This window comes from Numida meleagris, chromosome 8, assembly GCF_002078875.1.
Source record: "Numida meleagris isolate 19003 breed g44 Domestic line chromosome 8, NumMel1.0, whole genome shotgun sequence".
Lineage (NCBI taxonomy): Eukaryota > Metazoa > Chordata > Aves > Galliformes > Numididae > Numida > Numida meleagris.
In genome coordinates this window covers 16,866,654-16,881,636 of record NC_034416.1, presented here as the reverse complement: position 1 = coordinate 16,881,636, position 14,983 = coordinate 16,866,654, and the positions used below count along the sequence as shown (strand labels likewise).

At 39.8% G+C, this 14,983-nt stretch overlaps 1 protein-coding gene and 1 long non-coding RNA gene across 3 annotated transcripts in view; both read right to left on the bottom strand.

The window, feature by feature from the left end:
- The window catches only part of LOC110403374, a 22,351-nt gene extending 19,807 nt beyond the window's left edge, over positions 1 to 2,544 (bottom strand). The window contains exon 1 of the long non-coding RNA XR_002441631.1: positions 2,505 to 2,544. This is a non-coding gene — a long non-coding RNA (uncharacterized LOC110403374). The remainder of the gene's footprint in view (positions 1 to 2,504) is intronic.
- The window catches only part of FAM199X (family with sequence similarity 199, X-linked), an 11,596-nt gene continuing 1,344 nt past the window's right edge, over positions 4,732 to 14,983 (bottom strand). The window contains exons 2-6 of one of the 2 annotated variants that reach the window (XM_021406522.1): positions 13,189 to 13,408; positions 10,867 to 11,016; positions 10,371 to 10,532; positions 8,964 to 9,228; positions 4,732 to 8,610 (exon numbers count right to left, since the gene is read on the bottom strand). In XM_021406522.1, the coding sequence (XP_021262197.1) occupies positions 8,534 to 8,610; positions 8,964 to 9,228; positions 10,371 to 10,532; positions 10,867 to 11,016; positions 13,189 to 13,408 (874 nt within the window). In that variant the 3' untranslated portion in view covers positions 4,732 to 8,533. The remainder of the gene's footprint in view (positions 8,611 to 8,963; positions 9,229 to 10,370; positions 10,533 to 10,866; positions 11,017 to 13,188; positions 13,409 to 14,983) is intronic. The other variant, XM_021406521.1, reaches the window with a different exon arrangement.

Sequence of the window (14,983 nt, the reverse complement as noted above, 5' to 3'; positions counted from 1 at the left end):
CTGGGGAACAATAATCACACATCAGTGTAAGTCAGGGGCTAGCCTGCTGGAAAGGAGCTCTGCAGGGAAGGACATGGGTATCCTGGTGGACAACAGAGTGGCCGTGAGCCAGTAGTGTGCCCTGGTGGTCAAGAAGGCCAACAGGACCCTGCGGTGCACTAAAAAGAGCATGGCCAGCAGATCAAGGAAGGTGATCCTCCCCCTCTACTCTGCCTGGTGAGGCCACATCTACAGCATTGCATCCAGTTCTGGGCTCTTCACTTCAAAACAGACAGGGATCTCCTAGAAAGAGTCCAGCAGAGAGCCAAAACAATGATGAAGGGCATGGAGCATCTTCTGCACGAGGAAAGGCTGAGAGATCTAGGGCTGTTCAGCCTGGAGAACAGATGGCTGTGAGGGGATCTCATCACTGTTTATAAATACCTAAAGCATAGGAGTCAAGCCTATGGGGGCAGACTCTTCAACGGCAAGCAACAATAGAACAAGGGGCAACAGGCAGAAAGTGGAACATGGGAAGTTCCATACAAACACAATGAAGAACTTATTTACCATGAGAATGACAGAGCACTAGACAGGCTGCCCAGAGAGACGGTGCAGTCTCCTTCTCTGGAGATATTCAAGATCCATCTGGACGCCCACCTGTGCAACCTACTGTAGGGAACCTGCTCTAGCAGGGGGTTGGACTCAATATCCAAAGGTCCCTTCCAACCCCCACAATTCTGTGATTCTGTTAGATCTCTTTACTCTGCAATCATCACTTAAAGGTTTACTCCCTTTCAAAATTAGTTGGGCAAAATTAGTTTTCGCTAGGAGAGATATTCTAGACTGAATGACCAGAATCTGCTACTGAGAGCCCAAGAAGGAAGTCTTCACAGCAGTCTCCTTATGGATAGACAGCTAGGCAGATGCTGAAGTGCCACTCTGAACTTGGCATCTCAGCTTTCAGACCATTTGCTCTGTAATTTTTCCCATGCATAAGCAGGAATAAGCAATGCACTCACAAGAAACTTCACACTGTAGACACAGCAGAACCAAACACCTTCCAGGTCAGTTCTCCACTTTCAAATGAAAAGTACATTTGAGGAGCATCACTTCAACTGTCCCACAGCAGATGTAGCGTACAGCTGCTAGACATGAGGCAGCTTGTTTTGAAGATATGCTAGCACAATGCAGCTCACTGAAGTTGTTAGACTCAGATGATAACATTTAGCCAACTGATACGGTCAGAAACACTCCTTCTTGCAAGCAGTCAAGCATGACCCACGCTTCTGAGCACTTCCAAGTCCAGGATTTCCCCAGCACTAGGCCAGTAACACCAGTCCTCCCCACAGTGGAGAAACAGTGGTCAAGTATGTTGTGAAGGTGAATGCCACTGGGTCACAGGATCTGCATGACACTGCTTCTCCAATGAGAAGCACTTAGAGAAAGAAGATGCTGCATTTCCTTACGGGAGCTCAGTGGACACTAGGACCAGGCATACACTTAGAGCAAGAAGTCTGAAATCACCCACAACCAGTCAGCACACTCAAGGCCTGACAACAGCAGTTTCCCAACTGAATGTGAGAAAGCATCTCTCTGCTAAGGTATTTTGATAATTTTGAACCAAAGAGCTTATAAGCCACACACACAATAAAAATCTGTCTAAATATTTTATTCAATGACTAGAACTTGCATTTCCCTTTGCATTTTCTCAGTGTCTTCCTAATCCTGTGCAGGGCCAATAAAGGCTTGGCTTCCAAGAATGAAACTGAGATTCCAAGGAGGGGTCTTCACATGTTCTCTGCAGTTGTAAAGTGCATCAGTGAGCTTTTTAGCACTAGCAAGAACTGTCAGACAAGTAGAGGAAAAAAAAGAAAACTTCACTATAGAACAGCTCCAGCTGAAGCAGCACTTTCCTCTGCTCCAAAGGAAGCCCCAATGCCCTATTCAGAAGGTATTATTCTAAAAAACTAATGGCACTCAACTGTATCTTCTCCCCACTGCCTCCCAGTGCCAGGTAGGTATCAACATGATGAGACTCAGTGCATTAAGGGCTGCCTGCTCATTTTCTATCAGCACATAGTCTTAGCAGGAGCAAAATCCACAGCCCTCACTGAGGAAGGCTGAGCACAGAACCAATTGGGAAGCTCACAGCAGTGGTACAGTTTGCAATCGCCTTCCTGCCCAGTGGTCTATTTCCCTCATCACTGGAAATCTTTTTACAACAAAATTTACTAAAAGACACATTCCTCCTACTAAAATGGAATTACTACAGAATTTAATTGCCCTAATGCTTTTTATTGAAACAGGACATAAAATAACAAAGAAAAAAATCATTTGTTGCAAGCAACTCTGGGAGCTGGATTCTCAAAAGCAACTACGATGGCTACAGTGCCCCCTCTAGTGGGAACGGGAGAGTAGGTTATCTTCACAAATCACACATCAAGTTGGCAGCCAAATCCTAGACACATCCACAAACCCTCTTTCTGCCAGATAAACTACCCAGAAATGCAGCAGGTACTTACACCCAAGTAGCACTGGAAAGACTCTACAGCAGAGCTATACTTTCCTGAAGCTGAAGTGTGGTAGTTGTCTGCGTTACTGGGGACGCAAGTTGTTGCACAAGTGATGGTGCTGATGCAAGCCTGTGCAAAGGAGCATAAAATGGGATCGCAGATCAGAAATGTGGATTTGAATTTAAATTCCAACTCAGCACCAGCAAAACTATTTAGAAGAGATAAATGTTCTGGAAGAGAGTGGGGAAGAAAAAAAGTCTTCTATCTAATGGGATACTAAAGATACCATACAAAGGATCTCAGGGAACCAAATTATAACTGCTTCTGTACTAGCAGATGTTTGGATAAAGCGTACAGTTCAGGCCAGTAGCAAGAGAAGGCTGAAGACAGCAAGATCATATCCAATGCCATCTTTTCCTATCAATTTTAATAAAAGCAATTTATCAACTGGTTTATTTTGCCAGTGTGAAAATTCTGGTTCAGCTTGTGCCCAGGCAGTGTCTGGCCATCAAGCAAGACACTAATTGCAGTGAAACTTGTTACACTTGAGAGAAGGAAAAATAAAGAAACATTGAAGTGGTAATAATGAGAGCTCCACAACACTCAGTATTTGTGACCACAACCTCACCTGACAGTCAAGCCAGAAAATCCATTACTGAGGTAACAGTTGCGTGGCTGAGCAATGAACTGCTGCAACCAGACCTCCTGGGGAAGGTCAGGAGCCCATGGCACCGCAGCTCAGCGAGACCCTGCAGTGCAGAAAACACAAGCAAGAGTTTCTGTGCAGCTTCTGGATGCCACCCAGGTATTTCACCTTTGGTGAAAGCATCCTAGAAGCACAGCTGTTGAGTAAAGGCAAAGCATCACAAGAGCAGTACCTTCTGCAGGTGTATTCTGCAGTCTGCCAGACTCCACAATTGCAGGCTCCACAGTTAATGGTTTCTGACATTTTGACAGGATCTGCTGTGGTATGTGGAACTTCCGTCCCCACACACCCTCGACCATCCCACAATACACACAGGATTAGGCTGGCAAAGTAACAGTGAACTTTAGCTTTCTGAACACCGAGGAACATCAGTGAGCCAGCTACTCTCACCTTTTCAGGATTTTTCTGCTTGTTTCCAAGGCGGTGGGGAGGAAGAGGAATTTTCATAATACAACACACAAAACTCCAAGGTTGCCGAGGCAGAGAATTTGGAAGGAAGTTCAAAGCCAGAACAGAACACACAGGCTGGCAAAAGCGTCCTCACTGCAGCCCGCTCAAACACTGCTTAGTGCAAAGCCACCGCCACGTCCTGCCTGCTGCTCTGTGCATCTCCAGTTTGTGGAATCTCTACCATACCTGCTTCACTGTAGCAAATGAGAACTGCTTTACAACACAGAGACGCATATTCATCACACAGATGCCTTTAAGAGCACAATAGGTTATGAGTTTATAAGAAAGTCTCATTAGGGATTTTAAACATTACAGGATAGGTGATAGCTTGATGACTACAGATACCGAGGGTGACAGCAGAAGAAAATCCTGTTATTGCTGGCAACAAGAAGTGATGAGGTTCCCTATGTCCAGGCCCACAACCATACAGCATACAATATATATATTAAAAATCCTCTGGCACAGGAATCATAACAAAAGAGACAGTTTTCAATACAAAATCTTGGGTTATACGATTTGTAATTTTTTTCCCCTAGGAAGAGATTCTGATCAGGTTTTATGGACAAACTACATTAGTTAAGGAGGGACTGGTCAGCCTTCTGTCAAAGAAGGAGTTCACAGGCTACATTTCGCTTCTTTCTCCATGAACAGTGAGTATACGAGCCCGATGCTCTGAACAAGATACCACATCGTTTAACGAGAATGTCTTTGCTACGTCATTAGTTTTAATTCCAACCTGTATTCCAATGTGCACATGACTATTTTCAAATACAACAAAAACTTGAAGTAAACAGCGTCAGTCATCAGCATGGCAGCTCTTGGTAAATCCTTCACAAAATTAAGAAAAATCTCTATAAACATCGTGGAAAGTAGATACAGAATGTACATAAAACAGTTCTCTATACAAAAGTGCATTTTAGCAATAAAATTAGCAAAGAACCTGAAAAAGCCTCAATTTAAGCAGTACCATTTACTCTAAACTATACCATCCACCTCCCTTCCCCACCTCCAAAAGAAAAAAAACCCCAAAAACTCACTTTCTCCTTGCTTTGGTTATTAACTATATTCAAGGCTTCAACATCACTTTTTTAATTGAAGAATTTATTTATAATTTGGAAATATTTTAAAGTTAGCCAGATGAGAGAGAATGCAAGTATGAGTAATCAGAGTTAACAGTTAAAACAGGCAAGCTTTGAATATTATTAACATTTGCGCTTGATAGATTAATAACTTGACTTTGCAATCCTTAAATGGAACATAGCGCGTTGACTAGGTCCTTCCTGCACCCAAGAACTGCAAGATTCATAAGCTCAAGAATTTTAAACAAATCAATCTAACATGAGCCGTGAAAAATTGGCTTGTAAGAATGAACCTCAGACCCCCGAAACAGTCAGGTTTATTAGTATTTATAGACCAACGCATCAACTGAATTCAAAGCTCAAAGAGTGTTAAGAGAAAAGAAATGGCTTCAGGCCATTCAGCATAGATGAATAGTAAATATTGCCATTTTATATGCTCCTATACCATATATGCGCTCTGTTGTAAATACATATGAATAAATTCAAACAGTTTTTTTTTTTTTCCCCCCCCCAAAGAATGATCTTCACAGGTTTCAAACCACAATATGAGAACTAAAAGTTAAACCTGGGAAAACCTTGCAAACACCTTGCTTACTGTTCTTAGTAAGCACCCCATACTGAGCATACGATCTTTTAACCAGCTTCCCACATAAAGCAAAATAGTTCATGTCTTAACAGAGACAAAGGGTGACATTAGATACACACACAGATTAGACAGGTTTGTCAGGCAGCTAGCTTTCTTCCTTATATTTAAAATTATATTAGAAAAGAATGTTCTCTATTGTTTACAGTCTTATTGCAATCAGACTTTCAGTGCTCCTTCTAAGCCTTTTTAGAGAAAAAGTTACCATGGAAGCAAACCATTAATGTTACAGAGCTTAAATAATTACACTTGTATTACAGTGGGTACAAAGCACATAGTTACACAGCTTCAGTACCATGGAGCAACACAACTATTATTTTTTTTTCCTGTGTGCTTCTATTTTGCTTTTAAAAGATGACATTTTCCTTCAATGAATTAAAAGTAGAATTCTGATTTTTTTTTTTTAAAACACACTACAAAATAAGCCTGAATTTTAACCATCTGTTGTTGTTCTGCAGCTATCTGAACCCAGCAAGCTGTAGATAGCCTCCTGTAAAACAAAGCAGCAGCTACAATGGCTTACACTTGAATCAGCAAGATGAGGCTTAACGACAGTTTCAACTGACAAATGCCACAGGAATCCAATACGAATTTTAAGCATACAGTATTTCACAGAATCTGAGAAAAAACACATCTCAGCCCTACTCAAAATTAGGGTGTCATTAGAAACTAAGAAGGATGTAAAAGAAAAAAGAGTGCGTGTAGAATTACGTGATGCAGTCTGAATCCCACAGCTATTCCTAGTGTGATTCTCAGAGATGCCAAGTACTAAGCACAGAGGTGAGCAAGAAGTTATGAATGTTCAGATCAGAGCATTCCTCGTTTTGTATTCTCAGGTTAAAATCGCTCCGGAACCGTGAGATTATAGGGCTGTAAGTTATTAACATGGCACCCCTGTCAACCCACACTTTTCTATTCATTTGTCTGAACTGAAGCCATGGAAGTACCCAGCTGGAGATGACCTACCCCCACCCAGCTACCATGGCACCCAGGAACTTTTCTCCAATACAGCAGGTGAGTAATTGGAATAATTTAATCACTTTGATTAATTTATACTTACGTGCTTGCACTAAGATCAAGATGGAAACACTATCCTCCCTCATTTAATAACCTCAGGAAGCTAGCAGACAGGCATCCCATCAAAACAAGAGGGTCCAGCTGTCAGCAAAGCCCGAGGAATTTAAACTCTGAAGGCCTACTGAAACAGAATGAAATGACACTCTTTCAAACTCCACCATCCTGAGGCACTGCATATTTGTATGCTGCTAAAAACTTTTTAGTATTGCTTCTACAGAAGGAAGAGAAGTATCAACCAGTTATAGTGCAGTGCAAGTGAATACTGACAGGAAACAGTTCTGGTTAACAGCCAAATGATGGGCAATATAGAGCAGCTAACATTCAAGTTTAAAATGACATTACGTATCTTTTTATCAGTGGCTAAGTCTGGCAGCAATGAGAGTGACTAAGTTCACTTGTACTGGTTAAATTATGGACTTCATTTTATATATTATTGAAGCCCTTTCAGAAGCCATTGTGCAGATATTTTATGGGTTTATTTCAGGGCTATATGGAATGCCACCTCTGAAATGAACAAAATTTAGCTGTCATGGCAAACAAGTGTGAGTAAGACATGCAAAATGAGTGAGCAGCCCCAAACCTATACAAAGTGGATCGTGCAGTTCTGCAGGATTGGGCTATATGCTGCATTTACAGGCAGCTGTGACTACACTAAACTCATTAATTAATGAGAGCAAAATGAAAGCAGTAAAGCATCAGGATTAAAAAAAAAAGTAACTAAAAAAATCACGTTCCCAAACTTAGAACTAGAAAATAACTTTTATAACCTCTTACAATTTTATCTCAGGTGCTGGGGGAAGGAATATTGTTAACAAGTAGTTCTAAGATAAGGACAGGAGTCACTTTACAGATGGTCATTATGAGGAAACACGTTAGAACTACTAATTTTACCTCCCTACCTGTAAATCACAATTTTAAGAGATACTTCAAAAGCAGGATTCTGAAGCATGCTGGGAACGGTGCAACCCACATGGAAGACTCATCCTCAGCTGGGTGGCAAAAGGAGTAAGCATACAATTAGAAAAGACGTAGCTACGTCTATGCCTAAGCTCTCTTGCTTACAAGATGAATTTATTTTTATATAAATCCAGGGAAAAACACCAAAGTTGTGTGCCTCTTGTTTGCACATCTATTTCCAGTAGCATTTTTAACTATTCTAAGCAGCGTCCTAGACAACCCTATTGAAGATTAATGTACTTTTAATGCATAAAGGTATTTCATTTGAATCTCTTTCCAGCAATCCTCGGGATGTACTGGTCAGCCTTTACTGTTGATCAGACTAAGACATTGAGCAGCAAAACAATTCTTCAAAGGCTAAGTTTGCAAATTGTATTTTTTTTGTGTCTTTTTTTTTTTAATTTAACTGCTTCTTGAACAACTATACAATTAGGCATTATTTCTGTATACAGATTTTCTGCATTAGAAGTCCTGCTTCTTACTTTCTATGTAGTTTGAGGTAATCAGCATCTACTAGAAATGGGATTTATCACACTATTTTGATTTTATATGACCCAACAAAAAGACTAAAGAAAGCCTTATAGAATTAAAGCCTGTTTGGTTTTCCCCCCCCCCCTCAAGCTAAACAACTTTCCTAACAACAGGAAAGAAAGAGACAAAACAAGCCAAGTTTAATAACACAAACTAAGCGAAAACAAAAAAAGCTGGAATATAGAACTGCATACTTAGTGTCATCCAAAAGCATCCCTAGGTATATGCCTTGCAAGAAACTAGCATGTCAGCCAAGTTCAGTTTTCCTTAACAACTATCTACTCAGCAGCTTTTCAGAAGTCAATTAAGTTTCTGAAGTCTTAGTTGCAAAATTAAGTCTCAAAAAGCTGAAGTTACTCAACTCCTAGAACATGTTATAAAAATTATACTTGAGGAAAGATCTGGTTTATACTGTTAACATTAATCAAAATTTGGTCGAGAAATACGTGTAAACAATAATACATTTAAGGCTTAGAAAGAACACTGATAAATTCACCCCTGTCACATTAAAACGTCCACATCTCCTTCATGGTCCTCCTCAGTCACTTTTAAAGAGAGCACTTCTTCATTAAGAAATAATCCACTCAGTCTTTCCTTACGAGCTTGTCTTTGCTCTTTCAGCTGTCTCTTGCGTAAGGCTTTTTGTTGTAATTTCCGTTGCTTGGAACGTTTCTGTCAAGATACAGAAAACAGACAAAAATAAGATTTTGTCAGGTATATTAGAAACCACCTTTAAAGTTCGTAAATATGTTAAACAGCATACTAAGGTCTGGTCTGAAAAATAACTTAATGAAGTTCGATGAATAAGCCCTCATTGAACTCCCACTCACATTACTCAAAATGAATCAGAAGACCTACACTACACACGTCGTGCTGGAAGGAATGGCCAGTATTGACTTGGCTAAATAACTTCAGCAGATCCACAGTTACTAAGCACATTCCTTCAATACAGATGCCCCAGTTAGGATCAATTAAGCAACGGTAGTGAGATACATACATATGCGTTAAGCTTTGTAACTAGAAACTTACTTTTGAATCCCGGATTCTTTCTGCAGCACTTGTAGACAAATTACTATCACTGTGCGCTCGACTCATGTTGGCACTTGAATTTGAAGCAGAGTTAGCAACACTAGAACCACTGCTGCTTGCTGAGCTGACCATGCTGGCACTGCTGCTGCTGACGCTGGCACCACTCACACCACTGGTACTGGCACAACTGTAGCTACTCCTCTTCCAGTTTTCCCTCGCAGATCGTTGACGAGGTCCATGTTCCTTGATATAATTTCTCACCTTTGGAAAAGGTGCAGTAGAATTACTAAAGCTTGATTAATACTGCACTGAGATACTCCTTTGCACGTAAAAGAAATGTAATTTGTCTACCAATAACAACAAACAAATTCATCTAGTGTCTCAGAACATTTTGCTGTGGCTGCTTAAATCTCAAGCTGCCTTACAATCCTCAAGAGAACTAACTTAAAGTATTAACGTCATTGCAGAAGGAAGAAAACTAAGTAACAACATTCTGTTTATCTCCCCTTCTCATTATCTCCCCTGCTCATTCCCCATGGTTTTCAAAGTTACAGTAATTACATGAAACAGAAATACCAGTAAAGTTCAACTAAACTAAACTGTTGTATTAAAGCCCTTTATCTTGCTACATACAATCAAATAAAAGTGGCTATAGGAAAAGTAGTACTTTAAGATGATACTTATAAATGCTTGAAGCGCGAAGTAGTCCAAATCGGTCAGAGCAGTGATTGAGAAGGGTAAACAATCTTTACACGCATCACAATCACAAATACAGAGCAACACACAGGGGTTCAGCCTGCCAGCATCTGGCATCTTTTCCCAACAACACAACACAACATACCAGGCTAAGAAGGCAGTAGCTTATATCTACCATACCAACCACTTGCCATTCTTGTTATAATCCGTATTTCGTAGCACCTTTAGAATATATTGGTTTATATCTTTTTACATTAAGTTCACAGCCTCCTCTTTAAGGAGGGGTTTGCTTTTTCTCCCTCTAATTCCTTTGAATCTTAAACACTAGTTGACGTTCAATTAGAATTGCAAATTAATTGCAAATTAATATCCTCAACCAGTCGATGGTCATGAAATGGAATAAGCTTTGTCATAAGCAGTACTGGTTCCACAGCATAACTTGTTACACACATGCCAGCATTTCAGAATTGATTTCTAGACTTCTAACACACTGAGACTACACAATCAAAGAGTCTTTCATGCAAGTCTAACATATATAACACGTTTTTGAATTTGTTTCCTTCTTGACAATGTTGTGCACTAGTGTATTTCCTTGTATGTAACGATGACATAGAAGAGTTGATCACGATTTTAAGATTCTGCAAGACACAATAGATGCTAGAGGGATTGAAAAAACAAACAAGGCATATATACAAACCTTAACTCACCTGTTTCAATTTTTCATCCGTGAGACAGTTTAGTTCAATAATGAATTCACTATCTGTAGGTGATATCTGAGCAGTAGGATCAATAATTTTGATAATGTCAAGTTGCTCTCGAAGGCCCATCTCTGTACTGACTTTGCGACTTAGATATTCAATATATTCAACCTACAACCCAAAGAAAAGTAAGTAATTTTTGAAGTGTATTAATTCTAACAGAATAACAGGGAAAAAAAGGACCAACAGAATAAAATGTTCTTAAATATCGCTTCCTATGATCCTTAGTTCACTGAGAATCTGCAAAAGCTCAAGGTGAAAGTTTGAGAATATGTTAAACTGCCTATGATGGATGCAAAAGACAAGATTTAATTTCAAGAATCAAATAATACTGAATATAGTTGTGTTTACACCGACAGCAGCCACTTTGCCTTTTAAGATGTCGTGCTGATTAGAAGTTCTTCTGCATCTTACAGTTCTCATGTAAGTAAAAAGTTAATTTCACCTGTTCATCATTTGTCATTGCACTCCATGGAAGTTCATCAAGATTCCTATGCTTGTTTTTCTTTTTCGGAAGCAGACATGGAGAGCTTGGAATACTAGGTATAACATCAGAAAGTACATCACTCCCACTTGTAATGTCACTGCCAGGCAGCTTGTAATATGCAAGAGAAAGAACAAAACCTTAGAATACAGTAGACACATTTAAAGTCATTCCAACATTATTAACAATTCAAAACATAACATCAAATTAGCAAGCCATCATTTATCTGTATGCTCCAACAGCTTTCTAATAATTACTCAAAAAGCTACAGTATTTGCTTTAACCTTCCAACAATCTGCAGGCACAGCAAACTCAAATCACACTACTCTCAACATAGACCTCTTTTTTTTTTTTAATTACATTTAAATAAAGAACAGAATGATGTGGCATTTCACTATTTCCTTTCTCCATCACTGTGACTTGTGTTACACTCTAAAGCCAAACCTCTTATTCTAAAGCATATTCTCACTTTAAGAAAGATCATTCCAGAGCAGGTCTGTAATTTATACCACATCCCATAATTACATGATACGATTGACTTAAAATTGTTGTCATTTTCTTGGAAGCAACTGCAAAACTTAAGCTAACTTCATATGTACAACTGACATATAATTTCCAGTTAAAGTGTGACAGCTGGATTAGTCATGCTCAGATTCTGCCAGATAACACTGTACAAAGATACAAAAGTCTTTCAAAAATCATACAAGTCAAATCAATTATGTCTCTTAAAAAATGCTTGTTAAAAAAAAAAGCTAGCTGACAACATGCTTCATTAGTAACTAAGATGTGAGAAATTCCTTCTTTTCAAAACAATCCCCCAGTTCATCAGGCAACTAAAATTTCACAGCTCAGTGAAACACTGAATCATTAGGATCCAACCGAAGTTGCTCTCCAGGCTGCACACTTGTAACTTCAAAGCCTACACACAGAGACTAACAGACTAAAACAGTAAGAAATTCAGAGCAAATTTCAGTCCATGTTACCTTATGTTTATTTGCATCTTTCAGAACAGAATTTGTACTTTCTGGAAAGCTGTATTCTCAGCCCCTATGCTGCATTTACAAGATACTTTGTCTAAGCTTTATGACAAAATTTAAAAGTATTCTTCAGTGCATTCTGATGCACAGTATTTCCTATTTCAAAGTTATGTGCACATTAAAAGTTGATTTAAGTCTAAATAAAAGATTTGGGTCCTGGAGAATTGCACCCAGACCTGAGGCTCACAGCACAAGAAGCACCTGGAACACAACCAGAGAAGGGTCACAAGGATGCTCAGAGGGCTGGAGCACCTCTCATACGAAGGCGGGCTGAGGGAGTTGGGCTTCTTTAGTTTGGAGAAGAGAAGGCTCTGGGGAGACCTCACTGCAGCCTTCCAGTGCTTGAGATGAGCTTATAAATAGGAGGGAGACCAACTTTTTGGTCAGTCTGATAGCGATAGGACATGGGAAAATGGTTTAAAATCAAAAGATGGGGAGATTTACATTAGATATAAGGGGGAATTTTTTACTCAGAGGCTGGTGAGGCACTGGCACTGCTGCTCAGAGAAGCTGTGGATGCCCCATCCCTGTAGGAGCTCAAGGCCGGGCTGGACGGGGCCTGGGCAGCCTGAGCTGGTGGGCAGAGGGGGCAGCCAGCAGATGGAAGGAGGATGGAACTCAGGGGGCTTTAAGGTCCCTTCCTACCCGAGCCATTCTGTGATTCTATGATATCATTAAAAGACTGATAAACAAAATAGTAAGACCGATGATACCTGAACAAGACCACACCATATAACAACTAGAAAAAAAAGCAGTTTATGGTTTTTTCCATCCAGGGGAGACAAAGAAAGCTCCTATATTTAACAGGCACCAAAGAGATGGAAATAGGCTGTAGCAAGACTTCTACACTTTATCAAGCTGCCAACTCAGTTTCCACAGAAGACTCAAGATGACCAAATCACTGAAAGCAGACATCTATAACCAGATCTAAAACACCTGCAGGGCAGATCTTCAAGACATAACTTGTAGCTGTGAGGTTATGTCCTATAGGTTGGTCACAAAGAAACCATAATATGTAACCACCCATCTTTGAGGAGCCAACTTTCAGCCTCTCCTCCAGACTAAATACACTGGGATAAAATAGAACAAAACGTTTTCCTTATCACTGAAGATTCAGATATCCACTCTTAGGTTTCAGCAGTTATCAAGGAAAGAAAAACATGGAGGATTTTTCACTGAAAGCTAAACCCAGCATTTAAAAACCTATACGGAATTTCACATTTACAGAGGAACATCTACAGTTTACCTGCCATTCAAACTCGCTGTCCGACCAATCCCAGTATGTGCTGATCGAGGAGGAGACATCACTGCAGACACTGCCTTCAGGGAACAAATCAAAAGAGGTGAACTCCTGGTCATCCAGCAGAGAATAGCAGTCATCCTGGTCACCAACTGAAACTGAAGAGAACAGCTCCTCACTGCACTCTGAGCTGGCCACGCTAGTTCCACAAGAAGTCAAGTTCCATCTGCAAAACAGGACAAAACAAACAGAAGGTAGCAACTAGATTGGTATCATGTGTCCTGGAAAATGTTTATTCCTCCTAGGGCTCAAAATACTATCTCCACTTTGCTTGTCAGTAACATGACTACATTCATATTGAAATATATTTTAATTATTTAAATGGAAGTCATCTATTTTTTAAATCTTTTAAAAGGTCCATAAACAAAACAAAAAACAGCAAGGCAAAAATCTCAACATATTTATACCTTTATTGTAAAGTGTTAACATCTTCCACCCCAGAGTGCTGGATCCCACAGTATCTACATTTTTTGTCCTTTTTATTTTTAATATACTAAAGATATAGTTTCCTAAAACTATTATATAAATTGAAATAAGAAAAACTAAGGAGGAAATCAATTAAAGTTTTGGAAAGTACAATATTCACTAATCTACATTCCAAGAGTCAAGAAGTAATTCTAGGATGATGATCCCACACAAAACAAATATTTAATTGGGAGATGTAACATAGATATCCCTGAGGTTTCATTATTCACTGTTTTCTACTCCGAATGGCAAAAACAGACAGACGTGTCCAATGAACATGCTGCTGGAATAAGTGCAAGATAAAAACCTGACATTTGAAAATGCTGCTACGCCAAATCTAAACACCTTTTTCCTGATAATTTCTTTAAAAAGCAAGTTAATGTCGTTGCTGAAGTAAAACAGCTGAAGACTCAGACTTCACAGAATGTATTTTCTGGGAGTAAGCCAGAATTTAACAAGCTCACGAAACCAGCCTCCATATCTGGATTTATTTTACACATTGGTGAAAACTAGGTCGAGACAACTATGAGTCAGCACAGCACTGCGATACAGCCAAAACTATTTGCAAAGGGCTTCTAAAATTCACCACACAAATGCACACAACAAATTCCCATTCCATCAGTATATGCACTTCAATCTGGCTAACTAGAGAAACGCTTGCCTATCCAACTGCAAAAGCTGAGCAGTACCATAATGCAGACAGACTGCTCCCCACCATCATTATTTAAGCTGCTGTTTGGCCAGCAGTGGATTTATCTGACACTGAAGGCATTTCACAAACTTTCCTTTTAGAAGATTCATGAGATCCTACTCTCCCTTTCTGCAACCCTTATCCATGTGGTATGTCACACTGGTACAGACTTTTGCAGGCAGGGTAATCAATCAGTATATAACAGAATAGGAGAGAGGTGATAACAACATAATTCTGAACATCACAACAGCTTCAATATTCATTAAACACTGAGGAAAGGAAGGAGTGCAGAGAGTTTCTAGGCCCATCAGAATATGGGGTGAGATACAGGGACTCTACCACCAACCAACCATGCACAGGCACCCAGGTATGCAGTAGCATTGCTGCAGGTATAGGCAGTCACCTCGTACACAAGGAGCCTGCTCTACTTGCTGGGATAAACTGGGTGAGAAAGAAGGGACTACTACTTTACAATTACTTGTGACTTTAAAACACGGAAAGCTTTTGGGAGCAACAGTTTAACCAGTGCAAGGCCAAGCATGCCCTCACCCAATGCAATTCAGTACTGACTCAAAATGCCTTTGG